This window comes from Rhinolophus ferrumequinum, chromosome 10 (assembly GCF_004115265.2).
Source record: "Rhinolophus ferrumequinum isolate MPI-CBG mRhiFer1 chromosome 10, mRhiFer1_v1.p, whole genome shotgun sequence".
Taxonomy (NCBI): domain Eukaryota; kingdom Metazoa; phylum Chordata; class Mammalia; order Chiroptera; family Rhinolophidae; genus Rhinolophus; species Rhinolophus ferrumequinum.
Genome location: NC_046293.1, coordinates 50,002,765 through 50,021,605, shown reverse-complemented (window position 1 = coordinate 50,021,605; position 18,841 = coordinate 50,002,765). Strand labels below are relative to the sequence as shown.

Genomic DNA, 18,841 nt, shown 5'->3' with positions numbered 1-18,841 from the left:
CAGGAAGGGGGTGGAGGGAGCCCTCTTGTGGCAGTTACTTAAACCTTCCAGCTTTTTTGGGGGTTTTCGGGCATGCAGTCGTAATACTAAGCACAGCCTCTTTTCCAGTTCTCTACTTTCTAATCTGGTAACTGGAGGGATGGTGTATCACGCTGGTTGCTGGGGAGTGACAGGATCCAGATACCTTCCTTCCTCTGCCGGTTTTTCATTCTAATTGGGTTTCCTGGCCCTGGTTGCTGTGATGGGTAAGGATGACCCTGAGTTCCCGAGCAAAGGGTTAGGTCTGAGGAAATCCCAGCCTTGAGTATGGTAAAGGGGACAGTGCCACTGGAGGCAGTGGTTGGAGGTCTGGGAGTGAGGAACTTGAATTGGGACCGTTCACCATCAAGGCTTGAAGGTGAGTGTCTGCTTTTGTGTCACTTTGGCCATGGCCTGTACAAGAGTGTCCAGGCTCTAGGAGCAAATCTGGCTTCTGAACTGAACATGGTGGAGTGGAAAGGATACTCAAGACTCGCTCTGCCCAGAGCTGAGCAGTCCCACCCATGTACCCTTCCTCCCAACACTTCCTCCAAACCAGGTATTGAGAGCTGTCTCTTAGGAGGTCCGCGCAGGCCAGGGAGGAGACTTGAGAATGAACTTGTTCACCTGGCACCCCTCCTACCCACCTCTACCTCTCCATCCCATACGTTGTTGGGAGCCATCTTAGGACAGAATTGAGTACAAGGCCTTTTAAGGGTTGGGGGGCTTATCTTGGGGCTCTGAACCACAGAGATTTGGATGCTAGCTTCTGAGTTCTGAATATAGAAAAGAGGTGCTTTCTTGGTTTTAGGTAATAGGGATGGGGAATCTCTGTTTTTGCCTCTGCCAGATCTTGAGTTGATAGGATGATATTATAGCTCCCTGGCTACAATAGCCATGGCTGGGGAGGGTGGGGAAGGGGCGCACATAACACTCAGTCTTGGATGAATGAGTGCATAACCATACCTGAAAAGAAAACAGACAGGGTATGCATGCCCTTGAAAATACGGCATTTTGAACCCAGATGTGCATATACCGACTTACAGGCTTTTTATTAACAATCTGTTAAAAATAAACACTCAAAACATTTAAAAAGCTGTGCCCCGCTTACTGTGTATGTGGCACATAATAGGCGGTCATCCTCGATGAGTAAATGAACATCGTTGTCCTTAACCAAGCGGGGCATGGCGGGTGCCCCATGAGTTTGAGAAGCCAGGGGCTGTGGGCAGGTTTCTCATACTTGCCGACAGAGATCTCTTTGAGGGTGGAAGCCTTTCCAGGAGTGGTCCTCTGATTAAGTTACCCTTCCGGTCAGGGTTGGGTCAGCTCGCCTACCTTTCCTAGAACCATCTCACCTTTCTGGGTCCTTTAGGTGCCTCCTAACTTGATCCAAGGAGACAGCACCTTCCTCTCTGGTGCCTCCTGGGTCCAAGTGGGCTTGTGCTGCCCTCTGTGGGTGGTCTTGTTATCTTAGTTCTGCCCTTTCCATTCCTACTACCACCCTCTTCACTTCACCCCCACTTCCTCTTCCCCTCCCCGTCAGATTCCCAGACAACCTCAGACCTGGACAGTCGTCTTCCACCTTCACGACGCCATTCCAGTCAGCTCATGCATCAGTAGTATGCAGTATCATCCCTTGCTCAGAAACTTCCATGAACTCCTGCTGCCTCAGTCTGACATTCAAGGCTCTCCATAACCAGCTGTTAGCTCTACTCTCCTGGCTAAATCCCTTACTTGAGTCAAACTGGTCCAATCATTTTCCCCAAATATCTGGCCCTCTGCCCTTATCCCCTTTCTCATTTTTTAGGAAATACCACTTTCCTTTGAGATACACAAAGCTGCCTGTGACCTCTCTAATCACAAGGACTTTTTTCCCCCCTAGTCTGGCTCCTTTAGCTTTGTTAACACAACTCATTCAACACCTCCCACATGTTCTGTTGTATTGCTCTACAGTCACGTGCCACATAATAGGCTCTATGGTACAGCTGATTGCTCCTAGGCTACAAGCCTGTGCAGCATGTTACTGTCCAAAACAGCACGAGATGAAATCAAACATAAGAGAAAATAATGCAAGCAAGAGACCCGATAAGCAGGAGGTGTGCGAGGCTGCTGCTGGTGGAACACGGCGTACTGTTTTTACAGCAAAGTTTTGTATAAGTAGAAAGAGCACACTCTAACGATAAAAAGTAGAGTAGGTAGATAAACCAGTAACATAGTCATTTCTTATCAAGTGTTCTGTACTGTACATAATGGTATGTGCTGCGCTGTTTTACGCTGGCAGTGCAGTTTGTTTACACCAGCATCTCCACAAGCATGAGGAATGCATTGGGCTGTGACATTAGGACAGCTCTGATGTCTACGGCGTCACTAGGCGATAGGAAATTTTCAGCTCCATTACAATTTTATGGGACCACTATCAGATGCAGTCTGTTGCTGACTGAAATGTCATGATGTGGCACAGGACCATATATCGTGTTCATTTAATATTCAATTTTAAAGTTCTTTTGTAACCAAAGTAATTTTTATTGTGAAAGATTCAAACAACACATGAATATACAAAACAATATGTGGAACCTGTTCCCCCCTATTCTCCCATCTCCCACCCTCAGCCATTTGGTGTGCATCTTTCTAGTTCCTTTTCTAAATATACTACACACATTTGGGGAAAAATTCAAAGGTAAAAGGGCTCATCACATCTATTCTTGCCTTTTTAAACTTAAGAATATATGCATTTGTCTTAGAGATTTTCCATACTAACGTAGTTAGATCTTCCTTTTTAGTGGTTTGTTAGTATTGCATGGCATAGTTATTCAAAATAAAACATTTGTCTAGAATCTTATATGGAGGGTACTGTGCAGCTAGTACCTGAGAGACGCCAGACGTGATCACAGCCTTGCCTTGCCAGTGAGCTGGCTCTTTCAAGGAGATGGGGAGGGAAGAGTGGGGCATACACTAATAACCAACACAAGGAAAAACGCAATAATGTCCCCAAGTGTATGCCCGAAGTTCAGAAATAAGGGAAGTCCCTTCCCGCTCAGAGAATCAGTGATATTTGAGCTTGGCCTAGAGGGAGCTTGATGGGTGAAAGAGGAGCATGAGCCTGGGCTCAGAGATGAGCACACTTGATACAGTTCATCTGACGCCACACCACAATCCATGAGCAGGAAAGGGATTTGAATTCGTAAACATTTTCGAACATCTATGTGTCAGATAATGTTCTAGACCCTGAAAATAGAGAAATGAGAAAGATGAGATTCCTTTAAAGGACTCTCAGTTGAATGGAATAAAAGCCAAGTTTGAAAAGGCAGATTAAGACCAGATGAAAGCTTTCCACTGGCATGTTGGGGACTCTAAATTTCATTCATTGGGCAATGTGGAGCCAGGGCAGGCTTTTCAGAGGGCAGATGACGTGACTCAAGTTGAGCAGATGCAGTTGTGTACAGAACAGGCGAGAATAGGGAGAGGCTGGGGATGAGTTTGCTGCCTTTTTTTTTTTTTTTTTTTTAATAAGTTAATTTCTGTCTTAGCAGGTGTTTGGTGGTAGGCAGTCCAGGACTGGTATGGTGGCTCTACAGTTATCAGGGACATAGGCTTTTATTTTTTCCCTTCAAGATCCTGGCACATAGCTTCCATCCTCATGGTCACCTCGTGGTCTAATATGGCTGCGAGAGCATAATTCATTTCATCTGCATTCCAGGAAGGAGATAGGGGAAGGAGAAGGAGCACATAACGACACACTTCTTAGCTATATTAACTCCCATTAAGGAGCCTTCCTGGAAGTCCTGGACAGCATTTCCAACATGTTTGTTTGTGTCTTATTGGCCAGAACTTTGTCACATGGCCTTATCCAGCTTTAAGGGAGACTTGGAAGTGTAGTTTGTGTTTATTTTTTAAAGTTTTCCCCCTTTTTAAAAAATTGAGGTATAATCTGCATGCAGTGTTATGCAAAGACCTTAAACATAGTTTGAAACCTAAAGGAGATACGAGGGCTTAATTAGGGTGGCAGCCTTGGGAATGGAAAGAGAGCTGGAGAGGCTGTGGAGGGAGAATCCAAAGGAGACTGGATATGGAAGATGAGAGAAGAAATCAGAATGCTGATGGCAGAGCCACTAATAGAAACAGGAAGTTGGAAATGAAGTCTAGATTTTTGCAGATAAGATGGAAGAAGAAAAAGGGATGAGGAGTAAATTGGGTGTGTTGACTTGAGGTACTGGTCAGACATCCAGGTAGAGATACCCAGTAGGCAATTCTGTCTAAAGCTTGGGAGGGCAGTCAGAGCTCAGTGGCATCAAATACCAGACAGATGCTAAAGAGGACAGGGGACCAAGAAATGACCCAGGAATTTGGTGACTGAGCTCACTGCTGACTTTTGAGGGAGCAGAATCCAGATGCCGAGGCCTGAGTGGGCAGCGAGGGTTTAAATCTTGCAGAATGGGAACAAGTAGAGTCACCTGAAATAATGTTAAATCCTTTGTAAAAACTGAAGTCCTTGTAAAAACATAATGGGGCTATTTGTAGCTGCACTTTAGAGAAGTTTTGATGAAAAAAGAAAGGAAATGGTAGTGTCAGGAAAAGATCAGGGATTCACGCCCTCCTGACCTGGAAATAGCCCTTTGCTCTTTTTCAATTAGCGTTCTAAAGGAGAGGGGGATGGGACGGCTCCCTGTTTTCTTTTGGATCTATGACCTCCAGAAATTCAAGCTGAAGGGGTGGCGGTGGGAGAGGGGTGCTGCCTTTGACAACTGCTGGGGTGGGATGGGCCAGCCAGACGCTGCCAGAATAGGTGTGAGGAGGCGCGGCTCTTTCGGGCAAGAGCAGAGAGCAAACACGTTAGACTGGCAGTCTTGGGTTTGAATCCTGTCCCTGTCACCACCTAGCTAGATGACCTTGGGCAAGTTACCCTGAGCACCCAGTTACTCATCTGTAAAATGGAGACAATTATGCCTATGTTTCAGGGTGGTTTTGAGGATTACAGGCAAGTGCCCGTCACACAGGAGGTAATCATAAATGGGTGCTATTATGTGACCTGGCCTCTCGCTGTGCAACGGCTAACAGAGGGGCTGACGGGATCCACGACCTCCCTCTCTGAGAGGCTGGGACGGGGGCTCCCCGCAGCCTCCTCCCTACAGGAGGTGGGGACAAGGTGGAGGAAGGGCTGCAGGAGGAGGAGCCGGTGCGTCGCGACCCGCCCCGTCCAATCTGGCCTAGGCACCGAGGGATCCGCTGTCCTAGCCACCGCCACCAGAGCAGCCTGTCCTGGTGCCTCACGCCCTGCCCCGTGTCCAGTCATGACCCTGCACCCGTCACTACTCCCGCTCTGTCTGCTGCCGCTGCTGCTGCTGCTCAGTGGTGTGGTGTGCCAGGCTGAGACTGGGTTTGAAACCGAAAGTCCTGTACGGACCCTCCAAGTGGAGACCCTGGTGAGGAGACGGTCCGGGTCTGCGGGGGGGCCAGGCCTTGTGCGGGAATGTGGGTTCAAAGGAACCTGCGAGCAGGGAGGAGAGGAAGTACGGGAACTGAGTTGGGGGGTGCCGGGTCTAGGGACAAGAACGGAATCTTTGGAGGATCTTCCGTGACTCCTGTAGTCGGATCGATCATAGGTGGAGCCCCCCGAACCGTGTGCGGAGCCCGCTGCCTTTGGAGACACGCTTCACATACACTACACGGTGAGGGGTCTGGGGGCCGGGGCGGGACTGGGAGGGGGCGGGGCCCTGATGAAACACGTCAGCTTTGGCTTGGACACGTGGCAAGTAGTTCGGGAGTAACTCAGGGCTCTGGGGTCTTCGAACACGTGGTGGGGGAGGGGCGCTCGTCCCTGCGCGTTTCCCCTCCCTGCTTTTCCTGCAGTTCCTCCTGGGCACTGAGAAATGAAAGGTGGAGAGATCTCCGAGAAGTGCCAACCCTTTGGGGCTTCCTGTTCCCTTCTGCCCGGAGGGGAGCGCTAGGCTGCAGCTGCTAGCGGGTTGCCCTGCCCAGCGGCCGAGGTGTGTGTTGCCCCGCTGGGAGGGAGAAGTACTAGGTGTGCGCTCTGGATGCTCTCTCCCCCCAGGGCAGCTTGGTAGATGGACGCATTATTGACACTTCCCTAACCAGAGACCCTCTGGTTATAGAACTTGGCCAAAAGCAGGTGATCCCAGGTATGTGGCCCTTACCTCCCTTTCCTCCTCTTCTCAGCCTTAAGTGCTTTCTTAACCTCTTCAACCCTTAAGCTACCTTGGAAATGCCCTTGGGGAATTAGTAAGACCCCCAGGTCTCTACCAGCCACCTCCTGAGGTTCAAATCCCACCTCTAATACTCCTCTTGCCCCATACCCTACTTGAAGCCAGAGATTTGAGAAGCACGTTGCTCAACCAAGGGTCAAAGGGGAGCCTTTGATCTCCTCTCCTGGGATTTGGGGAATGTAGGTAGCTTCCTGCTCAGTGGTGTCTTCCTTCTCAAGGTCTGGAGCAGAGCCTTCTTGACATGTGTGTGGGGTGAGTATCCGGGCGAGGGCGGGCTTGGGTACCTGCTTTGCATGGGTTGGGGCTTTCTCTGCTATCCCTACTCCTAGAAGAGGCAAGAGTAGGTGGGATAAAGGGCCCTGGCTTTGCACTGGGCAGGTCCAGGTCACCGGGCCCTGAGGGCATCCAAAGCTTCTGCGCCTCTCTGACTGTGGGTTTTGTTGGAGGAATGGCGGCATGTGGGAGGATGGACACCTGTGCTGGTCCACCTGTTTGGTGCCAGGTGGGAAAGTTCGTGTTTTGGGTGTGAATATTCTGAGGATATTGCTGGTGGGGCTTCAGATGGACTGAGGCTGCTGGCCCACCTGGTCCCACCTCTGGCTGTGACTTACATTCTTTCCCTCAGAGAGAAGCGCAGGGCAATCATTCCTTCTCACTTGGCCTATGGAAAACGGGGGTTTCCACCGTCTATCCCAGGTAATCTGACTAGACATCTCTCTCAGACCATCAAAATATCTAGTCCCTAAGAGCTCCAAGGAGCTACACAACCTGTCTGGAGCTTGAGAAGGTCTAAACTCAGTTTGCTAAAAGGAACAGGAGTGGCTAGGGCCTCCTAAAGGACCACGTTTTCCTCCTTAGATTACCACAGGGACTAGACACACAGAACCGGTTAAGGCCACCTGGCTGACTCTCTGGCAGCCAGCAGCTTTTTAGGGGGGAGACACCTGCCTGTGCCACCCTTCCCAGAACTCTGGACTTCTTTCCTGCCTTTTTCCTACAATTCCACTGTCATTTGTGCAGATGGCATGACTTCTCACCACATCTCCACTCTTCCTTTCAAGCCTTCCTCAGGGAAGAGATAGTAAAAATGGTCACAGTCAAGTAATTCAAAACAAAATGAACCAAAAACAACAACTTTTAAAAGTCATGCCCCCCCATAACTTTAAAAGCCCTCACAGATTACTGTTGATACCTACCCTGAAGGCCTGACACTGGATAGATTTCCCAAGATGCGTATCTTTTGCTTTTGGTTATAACAAATGTTCTATTAGCTAAAATGTGTTGTACGTCCGAGTATTGGGGTAAAAGTTCTTATCCTAGTTCCAGGGAGACTTTGGAAGAGGGTAGGGGGACTAAAGAGAAACAAAGTCTTTCCCAAAGCACTATTACCTCCCTCTTTCCAGTGCTGCTTCTGTCTGCATTTCTTCCCCCCACCTCCACTCATTTCCCCGCCCCTACTTTTGTAAGACACATCCTTCTTCCTTTCCAGCTCATATGTTGAAACACCTATCTTTTTACAGTCGTATTGCGTGTGTTTATTGGTTGGTGGAATATTTAAAAGTCTAGTTTAAATCCAATTAATTTCATCCCTGCAAAGATTGTATCCATGTGGCTATTTGGAAATGGAGTACAGTTAGAACCGAGCTTTCTCCCGCTTATAAATGGAGAACAGCATGTACATTTCAGGTCCACAGAAAGTTTTCCTGTGCTGTTAAAGACCTATCATGGAACACAAGCCACACTTGTATTATCTGGGGTAAACGTGACTATCACTAGACTCTGCTCAAACCCATTTCTGTCTTTGTCTAAGGGAACTCAACCTCACATTGAAATCTTGCCAGTTGCATAGTTGTTGCTCTGGTGTGGCCTGCCCTCTTGTTTTCATTCAGATTCAGAGTCCTGGGTAAACTCAGCGATCCTAACCTTCACCTCCTCTCTGCCTCCAGCGGATGCAGTGCTGCAGTTCGACGTGGAGCTGATTGCACTGATCCGAGCCAACTACTGGCAAAAGCTGGTGAAGGGCATTTTGCCTCTGGTAGGCATGGCCATGGTGCCAGCCCTTCTGAGCCTCATTGGGTATCACCTATACAAAAAGGCCAACAGACCCAAAGTCTCCAAAAAGAAGCTCAAGGAAGAGAAACGAAACAAGAGCAAAAAGAAGTAATAAATAATAATAATTAAAAAAACACAAAACTTCTTTGCATTCTTCACCTGATCCCCAAATTCTGAGGCTACTTTTGTAAGTGGGAATGAGGTAAAGGTCTGGGGAAAGGCACCCTGAGAGGGATCTTCCCTGGCATGAGGGTGGTTGGAGGATTTAGATCACCTCTTCCTCCGGCCTTCTTTTCCTGTCCTGACTCCAAGGACCAGGTCTAGAATCTTCTCATAAGATCTCTAGGTCCCGAAGGTATGGGTTTTGGCTCCCATGGTGCCCTGACTGCAGGAACAATCTGTCATTGAGAAAGAAGCCTCCTGGTAGTTGCCTAGTTATTCTTTCCACATCCTGGGGCTGCTATATTCCTAGTGTCCTCAAAGTAGACTGCTCTGTCCAGTATGGCAAAGATATAAGGAGCTCATGAACTCCACGGGCATTTTTAATAGCAAAGTCCTCAGGGGTCTCAAAAAATCCTCTGGGGGTTGAAAAGAGATTTTCTTGTATCACAGGATGTGGGAGATCACGTGGGCTGCTTCAATGATGTTGTACGTGGGTGGAGGTTTTTTGTCACCTGGCTGGGTTGCAGGTGTGGACAAGGGCTGGGTTAAGTTGCTTCGATGGTTGACGATGAACAGTGGGTTGAGCTGGCTCAGCACCTCATCACTCACTGAGATGCCATCCAAGTACTGCTTGAGCATCTCCCGCAGCTTCCCGTTGATTTCTAACAACTGGGCATGTCTATGTTGGAGGCTCAGTTGCTCCAGTTTCACTTTGTTGTACCTTTTCCAGAAATTCTCCATCCCTTTGTAGTCCGCTATCACCTGGGAGTTAAGTTAAAGGGAGAAGGTGTGTGGTGGGGCCCATTAGCAAATACAGCCCAGTGCCCCGTCCTCCCCAACTCTGAGCCATAGCCTCTGGGCCCTGGGAACTTTACCTTTGCCAGCTCCTCAGTGAGGTCCTCTGGCTGAATTTCCTCTATCTCCTCCTGCTCCTCGGGAGTCAATGTTGGTGCATAAAAAGGCAGGACTTTTTCTTCCTCTGTTTCAAATTTCCTACATATTTCTGCAAGTTTAAGGATCTTTTCACCCTATTGGAAAGAGGAAGAGACCTTTTATCAGGAAAGGGATTGGGGAGGGGGTATAGTAGAGCTGGTTCCCCTGCTTGAACCAAGGGAGGTACCCATCCAAGTGGGAGACAAGAGGAATACATACACTTACCACAGAGTGCTTACTGTGTGCCAAGCACTATTCCAAGTATTTTATGGTTTTATAAAATTCGTTATCAGTGTAATTTAAAATGTGACAGGGGAGGGAACATGGAATAAAAAAATGTATTCCAAGTGTCCACTCAGGCAGAAAATAGGAGAAAGCCTCCTCTACCACTCTCAAGCCCCTTTCACTTCACAGGGAGCCCGGCCCCTTGGTTTTGTTTGGACCACCCCCGCCCCTGTTACCTTATCGACAATCTTTCTCAGGGCTTTGATGGCGGCGTTACTTTCCAGAGTGAGCTTGACTAAGTTCTCCTGTGATATTTCCCGGACCTGAGTCCTTTGGGCCTTAAGTTTCCGCAGTTGTACAAGGATCAGCTCCTTGTCATCACGAACGTACTGGTTCTGCTCTTCACTCTCACGGCTGTGCACCATGATCTTGCCTTTTACAATACTTATGGAATCCTGGAGAAACAGAAGAGGAAACAGTTGACCAGCTGAGGGTCTAAAGAGAGACAGGTAAAAGGACTGTCTGGAGACTGAAATCAAAGTTTATCCCAACCCGTTGTGAGGCCCGGTGGAACCTGGGGGAAGACGAACAGGGGATAACCGAGCGGTTAAAGCCGTGGGTGTTTCTGGTTGGCTGCACGAACCTGGAGTCTCTGTATTTTTTTCATCTGCACTTCAATCTCTTTGGCGCTCTTCTCATCCTTCACCCTCAGAGTCTCGAAGGCAACCTTTCGGTCCTCTGTGGCATCAGTGTAATTCTTGAGTGCATCCTGGAACCTTCTCCACAGATCTTCTACTACATTCTCCAGTTGCAGTCTTAGAAAGTGCTTTTCTTCTAAATTCTAGGAAGTGGCCCCAAAATAGCCAGTGCTTGTCCTGTTAATGCCCTTTCACTCCCACCAGCAACCTCACCCTCTTGCACTATTTATAGCACAGTATAGTGCAGGGGTCACCAATGAAAATGCCTACAAAGACCAGGCAGATGATATAAATAAGTGCTGTGGGTTAGATGGGGTCTGTGGTGAATCAGAGAGGAAACGCTCTTTTGGGCGGGGGGTGGAGAGGGCACAGCTGCTTGGCCCCACATGAATGTCTCCATTTGGAAATATGGCCCAGTATTAGCAGATCTTTAAAATTTTCAAGGGAAGGTAAAATTTGGATTTTTATGTGAAATCTCTCAATTTTTAAATGTAGGAACTTTAATAAATTTTTTTACAAAACACTGAGGCACAATAAAAACAAAGAACCCCATACCCAAACCCAGGTCTACAGGCTGTCTAAGTTTGCAAACTCCAGGATGGTGGAAAGAAAGCACCAAGGGGCAGGGGTCTAGATTCTCCTCCTGGCTCTACCACAAACCAGCAGCATGACTTGGACAGGTCATTTTACTTTTGGGAGCCTTAGGTTCTTCATCTACAAGTCACAGGAGTGAAGCCAGGTGATCTCTTTGTTGCTTTTTAGCTCTAAAATGAATCTCCTTGACATTTCAGAAGGGTCCTCCCTCCTGACCAATTTTCACAGAAGTACAAAAGGCAGTAGGGGGACCTACAGTAGCAACAGGCATTTTATTGATTATGTTGGTTAAAGGGATCTCTTCTAGTTCTACTAGCCTTGAGCATTTTTCTCTCCCAGTTCTTGCCCATCTGCTCTCCCTCTGTACCTTGTTTTTAAGATCATCCCACATGCTCTGGAACTCCAGCTTGCCTTCATATTCAGAATCTATGTAGTTCTGTTCCATGGCCATGAAGACATCTTGTAGGTAGCGAATCTCTTTTTCATGTTGGTCAATAATTGTTTTTCTGTAGGAGATAAGATACTGTCCCTGTTCTGACGGATAAAGCATATGGATCAAAAATGACAACTCAAAGCAATTTGTAATGAAATTACAAGAATGGTAGAAACTCTGATGTACTGAAAGAGAACAGAGTGAAGGCAGGCTCCATTCTTTTTAGAGCCAAAAACAATGAATAAGATTATTTTATTCTGATTTTTGAATAGGTAATATATTCACATGATGTAAAAATCACAAAGTACAAAGGGTTGCACTGAGAAGTCTCCTTCCCATCCCTATCCCCTGCCATATGGGTAGGATTTTGATAGTTGAAAAGGGGTGTCGATGTTTCAGATAGGGACCTGGCATGGGCAAAGGGAAGTTAAGGCTACAGGCTTAAAACTGAGTTAGTTTAGAAGGAACTCAGGATCTTTTCTACTCGGGGGTCGTGTCGTAATCATAATGGGAGGCTCCAGGGTGCTGGCTACCCGCTAACAGGCAGCTCCTTGACACAGGATATGCCCCTGGACTCAAGCCCCCATACCTTTCTGTCTCGAACTCCTTGGTTAGGGTCTCCAGCTCCATGTTGTAACTTTCCTCTAGGAGGTTGAGTCGACATCTCTGCAGGGCCAATAGCTGATCAACACTGTGCAAGTGGCTGCGCAGAGCCTGGGCGTACTGTTCCTCGGCTTCTGACAGGTCCTTAGCTAAAGACTGGATAGGAAACAGAGTTACCATTTTGGCTGGACGGCTTCTGTGAGAGAATAGAACAATGTATGCAGCTGGCTAGCTGGATAACATGAATGACATTTTCCTTTAGTTCCTAATGCCAATTCTTTGGCTCTGAGAGTGCTGGTTCTCCCACTCTTGAATGTAAAATAAGAGGGATGTCAGGGAAACCCATGTAGCCACCAGGGTCCTAGGGACAACAAATATTTACAACAATGTGGCTACCACTAAAAGGAACTAGGAATTCTTGGAGCAATGGCTGCTTCGAGGTCTGAGGCAAAAATAAACAGTTGAACCGAGGGTATCTTGTTAAGTAAGAGAAGGAATCGAGCATTTATCCTGCCTTTCTTATATAAACTGTACCTTTCGGTAATTGAATGGGAAATGATGGGAAGTATTTCTTTATAGAAGTATTCAAGCTAATGAAAAAGGAATGATATCATTAGAAAATCAGCATTTTGCAATCCCCAATGAATTAATGGATATTAACAGCTGCTAACATTACAAAAAGAGAGATAATGGAAGAATACAACACCTCCAAACTTCTAGATCCAATTACCAAAATACAGGAAATACAGATGACAAAGTAACATATGAAATTACAATACAGACTACTATGCAGTTGTAAAAAAACAAATAAGAAGGTCTTTATGGCTAATGTGGAATAATTCCCACGATATACTGTGAAGTGCAAAAGGCAAGGGGCAGAGCAACATGTAGTACTACCATTTGTGTTAAAAAAGGTTTACTCATGAAACTAAAATTATTAGGAGGGGCACTGGGTGGCTGAAAGGCACCAGTGGGAGGGAACTTTCCTCTATATAATTTTTTATCTTTTTAATTTTGAATAATGTGAATATGTTACCATATCCCATATGATCTAGACACCGTGAATGCACTCACTGTAAACAACCACAACCTCCAGGCAGCGCTAGCTTTTACCTTACATGTTTAGCATGAAAAAGGATCATATGAAATAGGTTCTGATGATGGAAGGCTATTCACTTTCTCAACAATGTCTACTCAACCTGCTGTGTGCCAGCCCTGTGCTGGAGTTCGAGGATTCGAATTAAAAGACATGCTCACTGCCCTCAAAGGAACTTGCAGTCTTGCGGTAGAAAAACAGTGACATAAACAGAACATTACAGTATAACATGGAAAGTGCTAAGAAGTTAATGATTTACCAGTGACAACGCGACATAAAGGACTGAGTGCCAACGTCAAAGCACTGGGGAAGGCTTCACAGAAGAGATGTCATTTGTATCACTCTTGAAGGAGGAGTGAGAGTTTGCCAGGAAGACTGGGGAGATGGGGGAAAGAAAATTCCAGGTAGAGGGAATAGCAGATGCAAAGGCACAGGTAAGAAACAAGGCTGGTTATGTGAAAGGTACAGTAGAGGCCAGATCATGGAGAGTTTTGATGTTCTTCCCACGGAGTTTGGATTTTTTTCCTGTAGAAGAGGGTTGCTACTAAGGCGATTTAAGCAGTGGAGTAACAGGATCAGATTTTTTTTTTTTTTAAGAAAGATAATCTGATAGTTGTGTAGATAACCATCTGGAGGTGGTTGGACATGAAGGCTGGAATATAGGGGACTATTGCAATAGTTCATATGAGAGATAATGCCCAGGACTCAACTACAGCAGGGCAGTGGGGCAATAGAGCAGGGGATGGCTTTGAAACATACTTGAGCAGATTTATGTAAGACTTAGTAAAAGAAGTCCCAAGACCAAGGATGAGTCCCAGATTTCTGGGTTAGGTGATTTGGTGCATGGCACCAGCCACCTAAATAGAGAGTATAAGGCAGACCAGACTGTGGAGTATGGGGAATGGGGCTGGCCAGAGAAGGGGAAGCCCAGGAGTTCATCTGTGAGAAAAGTACAACAGCTAGGAACAGATATGTAGGAAGTTTGAATATAAGGATGTGGAACTCAAGCGAAAAATCCTGGCTGGTGTTACAGACCTGGGAGTCAGTGCATATAAGTGGTATTTAAAGCCAGGGTGACGAGTAAGATGGTCTAGACCTTAGACACCTGGTTAAAGAGTGAGATGTCAGACTCAGAAACCTGGGAAACCCTGACGTTCAGGGGATGGAGAAAGGAAGATGAACTCACAAAGGGACCTGGATTCCAGAGGCAGGAGAAAAGCCAGGAAAGAATGGTGTCATGGAAACCAAAGGGGAGTTTAAAGAAGGAGAGCATGACCAAGAGTGTCAGTGTCAGAGAAGTCAGGTTAGATGACAACAAAATGATAAAAAAAGCATCCATGATTCCGGCCTGGTGGTCTTTACAAGAGCAGTTTCCTAGCGAAGGGGAGACATCAGATGTGGGATGCAGGATAAATGGGAAATGAAGAAGTGGGGATAGCAAGCGCATTTAACGTGCAGTTTCGGTTATTCAGGAATGACCCCGAAGGTGCTTAACATTAGCAATGTGTTATATACCAAAGGCAGGGACTGTAACCATTAGCTGCAAAGCTATTGTGTAGGAAGAAGCTAATTGGTTCAGCAAGTATTTGATAATTCCCAATAAGGGTCTGAAGATGTCACTTAAAAAGCCATGTGGTATAACTGGTGGGGTGAGGAATTATAATGGTTTTGCAAATTTGGGACTCTTAATATGTATCACTTCAAGCTGCCCAAGGTCTACTGAATTTTTTTTTCCCCAGAGGTTAGGCTGTGAGGAAAGATGTGTGTTTTCTAGAGGGGGAATGTCAGGTTGACAATGTATATTTTGCTGCTATTGTGGGGTTTTTGACTTAAGATAGAAAAGACTAAGGAGAAGGAGTCAGTAAACAGGATAAAAATAGAATGAAAGAAGGAATACAGCAAAATTCCTTAGAACAAAAGATGGTATGGATTCAAAAGCTTCCCAAGAGCATTAGGGTGGTTGAGTTAATTGCTTAGAGATCCAGAACTGCTCTTACCCATGGAAATCTTCTCAACCGTATGTAGGGTCACTGGAGTCGAATCAGAGAGGCCAAACAGAATTTGGTTGAAAAAATAATGCAGTGGGAATCCAGAAACCCATGTTTTAGTCCCAGCTCTCTCCCTGACTAGCTGTGTGACCTCGGGCAAGCCAGTTCCTCCCTCTGGAACTGAATCTTCTCTTAAATGAAGAACTGAATCTACACTGAAATGAAGATACGGCACTATGTTCAAATCCTGAGGTGATGTCTGCTGTGCCTTATAACTTGAATATTGTATATTACTGGTTTGGGGCAGTAGACCACTAAGGAGAATGGCTCCTCTCAGTGAGAGAAAGGAATGACAGCCCAGTGTTCCATTTTTCATTTCAGTGAAAACTGTTATGACCAAAAGCCTGGCTTTCTTCAGAGCCTGCTTCTTGTGAGGGCTTTAAGATCGAGTAATGAATTGATTTTCTAGGCACATTCTATTCGGAGAAGAGATCAAGGCAGCCATGTGGAAGCATTTCCTTGGGAAGAGCACCTACCTTGATGACACTGTCCTTGCAGTCCACCACTCGTTCAAATGTTTGGCTGAGGATCTCGATGTCCTTACGAAGGGCTCTGGTCTTGACTTCTCGCAGGACCGTTCTCCACTGGGTGTTGATCTTATTAAGGTTCAGAGCACTGTTGTGCTCCTCCTTGGCCAGCTTGTCCTGTGCGAAGGAATGAGTGCCCCGCCCCCTTGGGAGGTCAGGGTCAAAGCCCTGAGATAACAAAGATCACACTCAGCGTGTCCACTGACACCTCACCCCTTTGTCTGTTCTTAAGGACCCAAGCTCCTGAGGGCGAACACTCAGGGAGTTCCTGTTCTTGTTTTCGGAGGGTTTCACGGAAGACAGGAACAGCCCCAGGGGCATTTTAAGGAGGCAAGGCTGAACTTTCTTCAGGGTGGAGGCATCAGAGCAGGATGCAGTTTGTAATGACCCATCTCCAGGGAGAATATCAGAATTTCAAACGGCAGAGACAGCTGACAGCACCTACTGTCCCAGTTCTGGGGCTGAGTTGTGACTGCCAAGCTCTACGTCACTGAAGCGCCCCCCGCCCCATGGTCCACAGAGAATTGCCTTTCCTCCCAAACAATGTTGCCTGAGATCTAAGTACATTTGAGTCTCAAGATTTCCGGAAGAGGGGAGACCAGCATGCAAATGAGGCTGCCACCATGACAGGGTCAAGGCGACAGGGACCGCGCAGGGGGTGGGTGGGGCTGAGCAGGGGTAACACAGAAAGCCATCACCTTCAAGAACTGGCTCAGGAGCCGCTCCTTCTTCTTAATCATCTCCTCCTCTGCCAGCATCTTCTGCTGAAACAGAAGCAGCTGCTCCTCATCGGACAGGTTCCTCGGGGCCTTTTTCCCTTTCTTAGACATAGCTGGGTAAAGGACTGGATCTGGGCACGCTTCCTCGATCTGCCACAGCCAGTGCTAGAGGGGATAAGAGGAAAACGCCCCCCAAAAAAGGCGTTCTGGAACTGCTCCTGAACAGTAGTGGGACCTTAGATCGCAGTCCTGGGGCAAGACAGAGCCTAGCAAAGCAGAGAGTCAGCGCTCTCAAGCCGAAAGACGCATCTCCGTCTCCTAGCAACGGGATCTCGCTAAGATGGCGTTGTGAGAAATTCAGGGGGAGAGGCCCTAGCTTGGAGCGTCCTCTCCCGGCTGGAGGACCTCAGTCTTTTTTTTTTTTGAGTGTGTATGAGAGAGAGAGGGTAGTTTTACCTCTCAAAATCCCTAACCTCCTAACTGAACCTTTTAAAACGCTTTTTTTGGTGTGTTTTTCATAGAATGGCTATATTTTAAAATACACATATTAAATGTTGGAGAAAATATGGAGAAACAGGAATCCTCATACATTGCTAAAGTGCAGCCACTTTGGAGACAGTTTGGCAGTTCCTTTTTTTCTTCCTTCCTTCCTTCCTTCTTTCCTTCCTTCCTTCCTCTCTCTCCCCCTCCCTCCCTCCCTTCCTTCCTTCCTTCTTTTCATTTAATTGGCTTTATTGAACAATTCACAAATCGGGCAGCATCCCATTTGGTAAATAGAGTTGCTGCAGCAGTTTCTTAAATTGTTAAGCATACATTTACTATGCAATCCAGATATTTAACTCTTAGATATCAGTCTAAGATATCTAACTATAGATACTTGCTACAATGTGGATAAACCTCAAAAACATGCTCAGTGAAGGAAGCCAAATGTAAGAGACTACTTATTGGAAGTTTCCATTTATATGAAATATCCACACAAAAAATGTAGAAATATTGTGTGCAGAAAAGACAAATGTGTATCCAGAGTAAATATCTATTCTAGTAAGAGCAAAACACTGCCCCTTCCACCACAGAAATGGTCCAATAAATCAGCCTGTTCACCCAGGTGAATGTACCATGTAGGAGGCCCAGTTGGTCTCTGTTGCTGGCAGATTGGGCACTCGGCGATTGCCATAGCCAGGTTGGCCTTGGTGAGTGAAAGTCCATGTTGCTGAGTCCATGCATAACCTCCAACCCTACCATGATGGCCGCTTTGTTTATGAGCCCATTGGGCAATGACAGGGTGGCCAGGAAAAGAGACTGACTGGTTTGTACAGAATGGGTCATCCTCTCCACTTGATTATTAAAATCTTCCTCTGCTGAGATACCTCCACTCACGTGGAACACAAATATCATCACACTTTTGCCCATTCAGAGAAGTCTATACACATATCTCTTCCTCAAATTTCCTTATCACCAGTTTTCAAATCATGTTACTTCCTAGCCCCTGACCATTCAGCCAAACCATTGGCCATAGCCCATGAGTCGATATATAACCACACATCTGGCTATTTCTCCTTCCAAACAAAGTGAGCAACCAGGTACACTGCTGAAAGTTCTGCCCACTGGAAGGTTTTCCCTTCCCTAACATCCTTCAGAGATGTCCCAGAAAGGGGATGTAGTACCACAGCTGTTCACTTTTGAGTGGTGCCTGCATATCATGCAGAACCGTCTCTAAACCTGCTTCTTCTCTTCCTCTGTCAGCTGATTGTAGGGCACGCCCTCTGAGGCCTTAGGTTTAGGTTGGGAGAGAGAAATATGGGCATTTGGGCCACTTCTTTATGTAACTTACTTGTGCCTTCAGGGCCTACTTGGCCCCATCTTGTGTATCCCATTTCCATTCGATGGAGTGCTGCTGTGCACGCCCAACTTTATGGCATGGTGTGTCAGATAATACCCAGTTCATGATGGATATTTCAGGTCATTTAGTAACTTGATGGCCCATGGTTAAGCATTCAGTCTCTACTAAGACCCAGTAGCAGGCCCAGAGCTACTGAGCCAAGAGTTTCTCAAAAGAGGAGTCCTGGACTCGGCGACCACCACTGAGCAGATCGGACTCCACTCATTCGCGGTCCTTGCTCTGCTTCCTCTGTAACCACGTCTGACAAACCTGATATGGCCGAGACTGAGAAATTTGATATGTGGAAACTGAAGAAGACAGAAATGCAAGAGAAAAATCCACTGCCTTCAAAAGAAATGACTGAACAGGAGAAGCAAGCAGGCAAATCATAATGAGGCACGCACTGCCAGTATGCACTGTACGTTCCACAAGCATTGTCTTCTTATTTTACTTCTTTTAGCTGTTTAACTTTGTAAGATCCAGTTTAAAATGACTGTGCTGCCCCTTTTCATATCAGAGAACGACTGACAACGAGGGCCACACCTGCCTCTCCCATCTGCCTGCTGGCTGGCAGGGAAGAAAAAGCCGGGTGGGATGAGAGTGAAATCTAGAATAAAAACCAAACTCATCCAA

At 46.6% G+C, this 18,841-nt stretch overlaps 2 protein-coding genes and 1 pseudogene across 3 annotated transcripts; 2 read left to right on the top strand and 1 right to left on the bottom strand.

Moving 5' to 3' along the window:
• The first annotated feature begins 5,118 nt into the window (after positions 1 to 5,118).
• Positions 5,119 to 8,672, top strand: FKBP11 (FKBP prolyl isomerase 11). Of its 2 annotated transcripts, none has more exons than XM_033118595.1 (6): positions 5,119 to 5,438; positions 5,619 to 5,684; positions 6,068 to 6,155; positions 6,423 to 6,491; positions 6,865 to 6,935; positions 8,186 to 8,672. In XM_033118595.1, exons 4-6 carry the CDS (start codon positions 6,481 to 6,483, stop codon positions 8,401 to 8,403), a joined length of 300 nt encoding a protein of 99 aa, XP_032974486.1. In that variant the 5' UTR covers positions 5,119 to 5,438; positions 5,619 to 5,684; positions 6,068 to 6,155; positions 6,423 to 6,480; the 3' UTR covers positions 8,404 to 8,672. The 2 variants fall into 2 exon arrangements, with proteins under 2 accessions (XP_032974486.1, XP_032974485.1); XM_033118594.1 differs by having other exon boundaries at positions 5,180 to 5,438; positions 6,458 to 6,491; positions 8,186 to 8,424.
• A 145-nt stretch (positions 8,673 to 8,817) lies between these two features.
• On the bottom strand, positions 8,818 to 16,639 carry CCDC65 (coiled-coil domain containing 65). The gene is made up of 8 exons (XM_033118593.1): positions 16,309 to 16,639; positions 15,560 to 15,727; positions 11,926 to 12,095; positions 11,271 to 11,409; positions 10,255 to 10,452; positions 9,848 to 10,066; positions 9,329 to 9,481; positions 8,818 to 9,215 (listed from the first exon to the last, which is right to left on the bottom strand). Exons 1-8 carry the CDS (start codon positions 16,438 to 16,440, stop codon positions 8,898 to 8,900), a joined length of 1,497 nt encoding a protein of 498 aa, XP_032974484.1. The 5' UTR covers positions 16,441 to 16,639; the 3' UTR covers positions 8,818 to 8,897.
• A 30-nt stretch (positions 16,640 to 16,669) lies between these two features.
• LOC117028802 (thymosin beta-4-like) lies at positions 16,670 to 18,600 on the top strand (annotated as a pseudogene).
• Positions 18,601 to 18,841: the final 241 nt, after the last annotated feature.

What these genes read in the sequence shown, in the direction of transcription:
- FKBP11 (XM_033118594.1), top strand. Translation starts at nt 5,307, where the DNA reads ATGACCCTGCACCCGTCACTACTCCCGCTCTGTCTGCTGCCGCTGCTG. An exon ending in CCCTCCAAGTGGAGACCCTG is followed by an intron (nt 5,439 to 5,618) that starts GTGAGGAGACGG and finishes GATCGATCATAG; the next exon opens with GTGGAGCCCCCCGAACCGTG. An exon ending in CCAAAAGCAGGTGATCCCAG is followed by an intron (nt 6,156 to 6,457) that starts GTATGTGGCCCT and finishes TTCCTTCTCAAG; the next exon opens with GTCTGGAGCAGAGCCTTCTT.
- CCDC65 (XM_033118593.1), bottom strand. Translation starts at nt 16,440, where the DNA reads ATGTCTAAGAAAGGGAAAAAGGCCCCGAGGAACCTGTCCGATGAGGAG. An exon ending in AAAAAATACAGAGACTCCAG is followed by an intron (nt 10,067 to 10,254) that starts GTTCGTGCAGCC and finishes CTGTTTCTCCAG; the next exon opens with GATTCCATAAGTATTGTAAA. An exon ending in TGAGAAAGATTGTCGATAAG is followed by an intron (nt 9,482 to 9,847) that starts GTAACAGGGGCG and finishes TCTTTCCAATAG; the next exon opens with GGTGAAAAGATCCTTAAACT.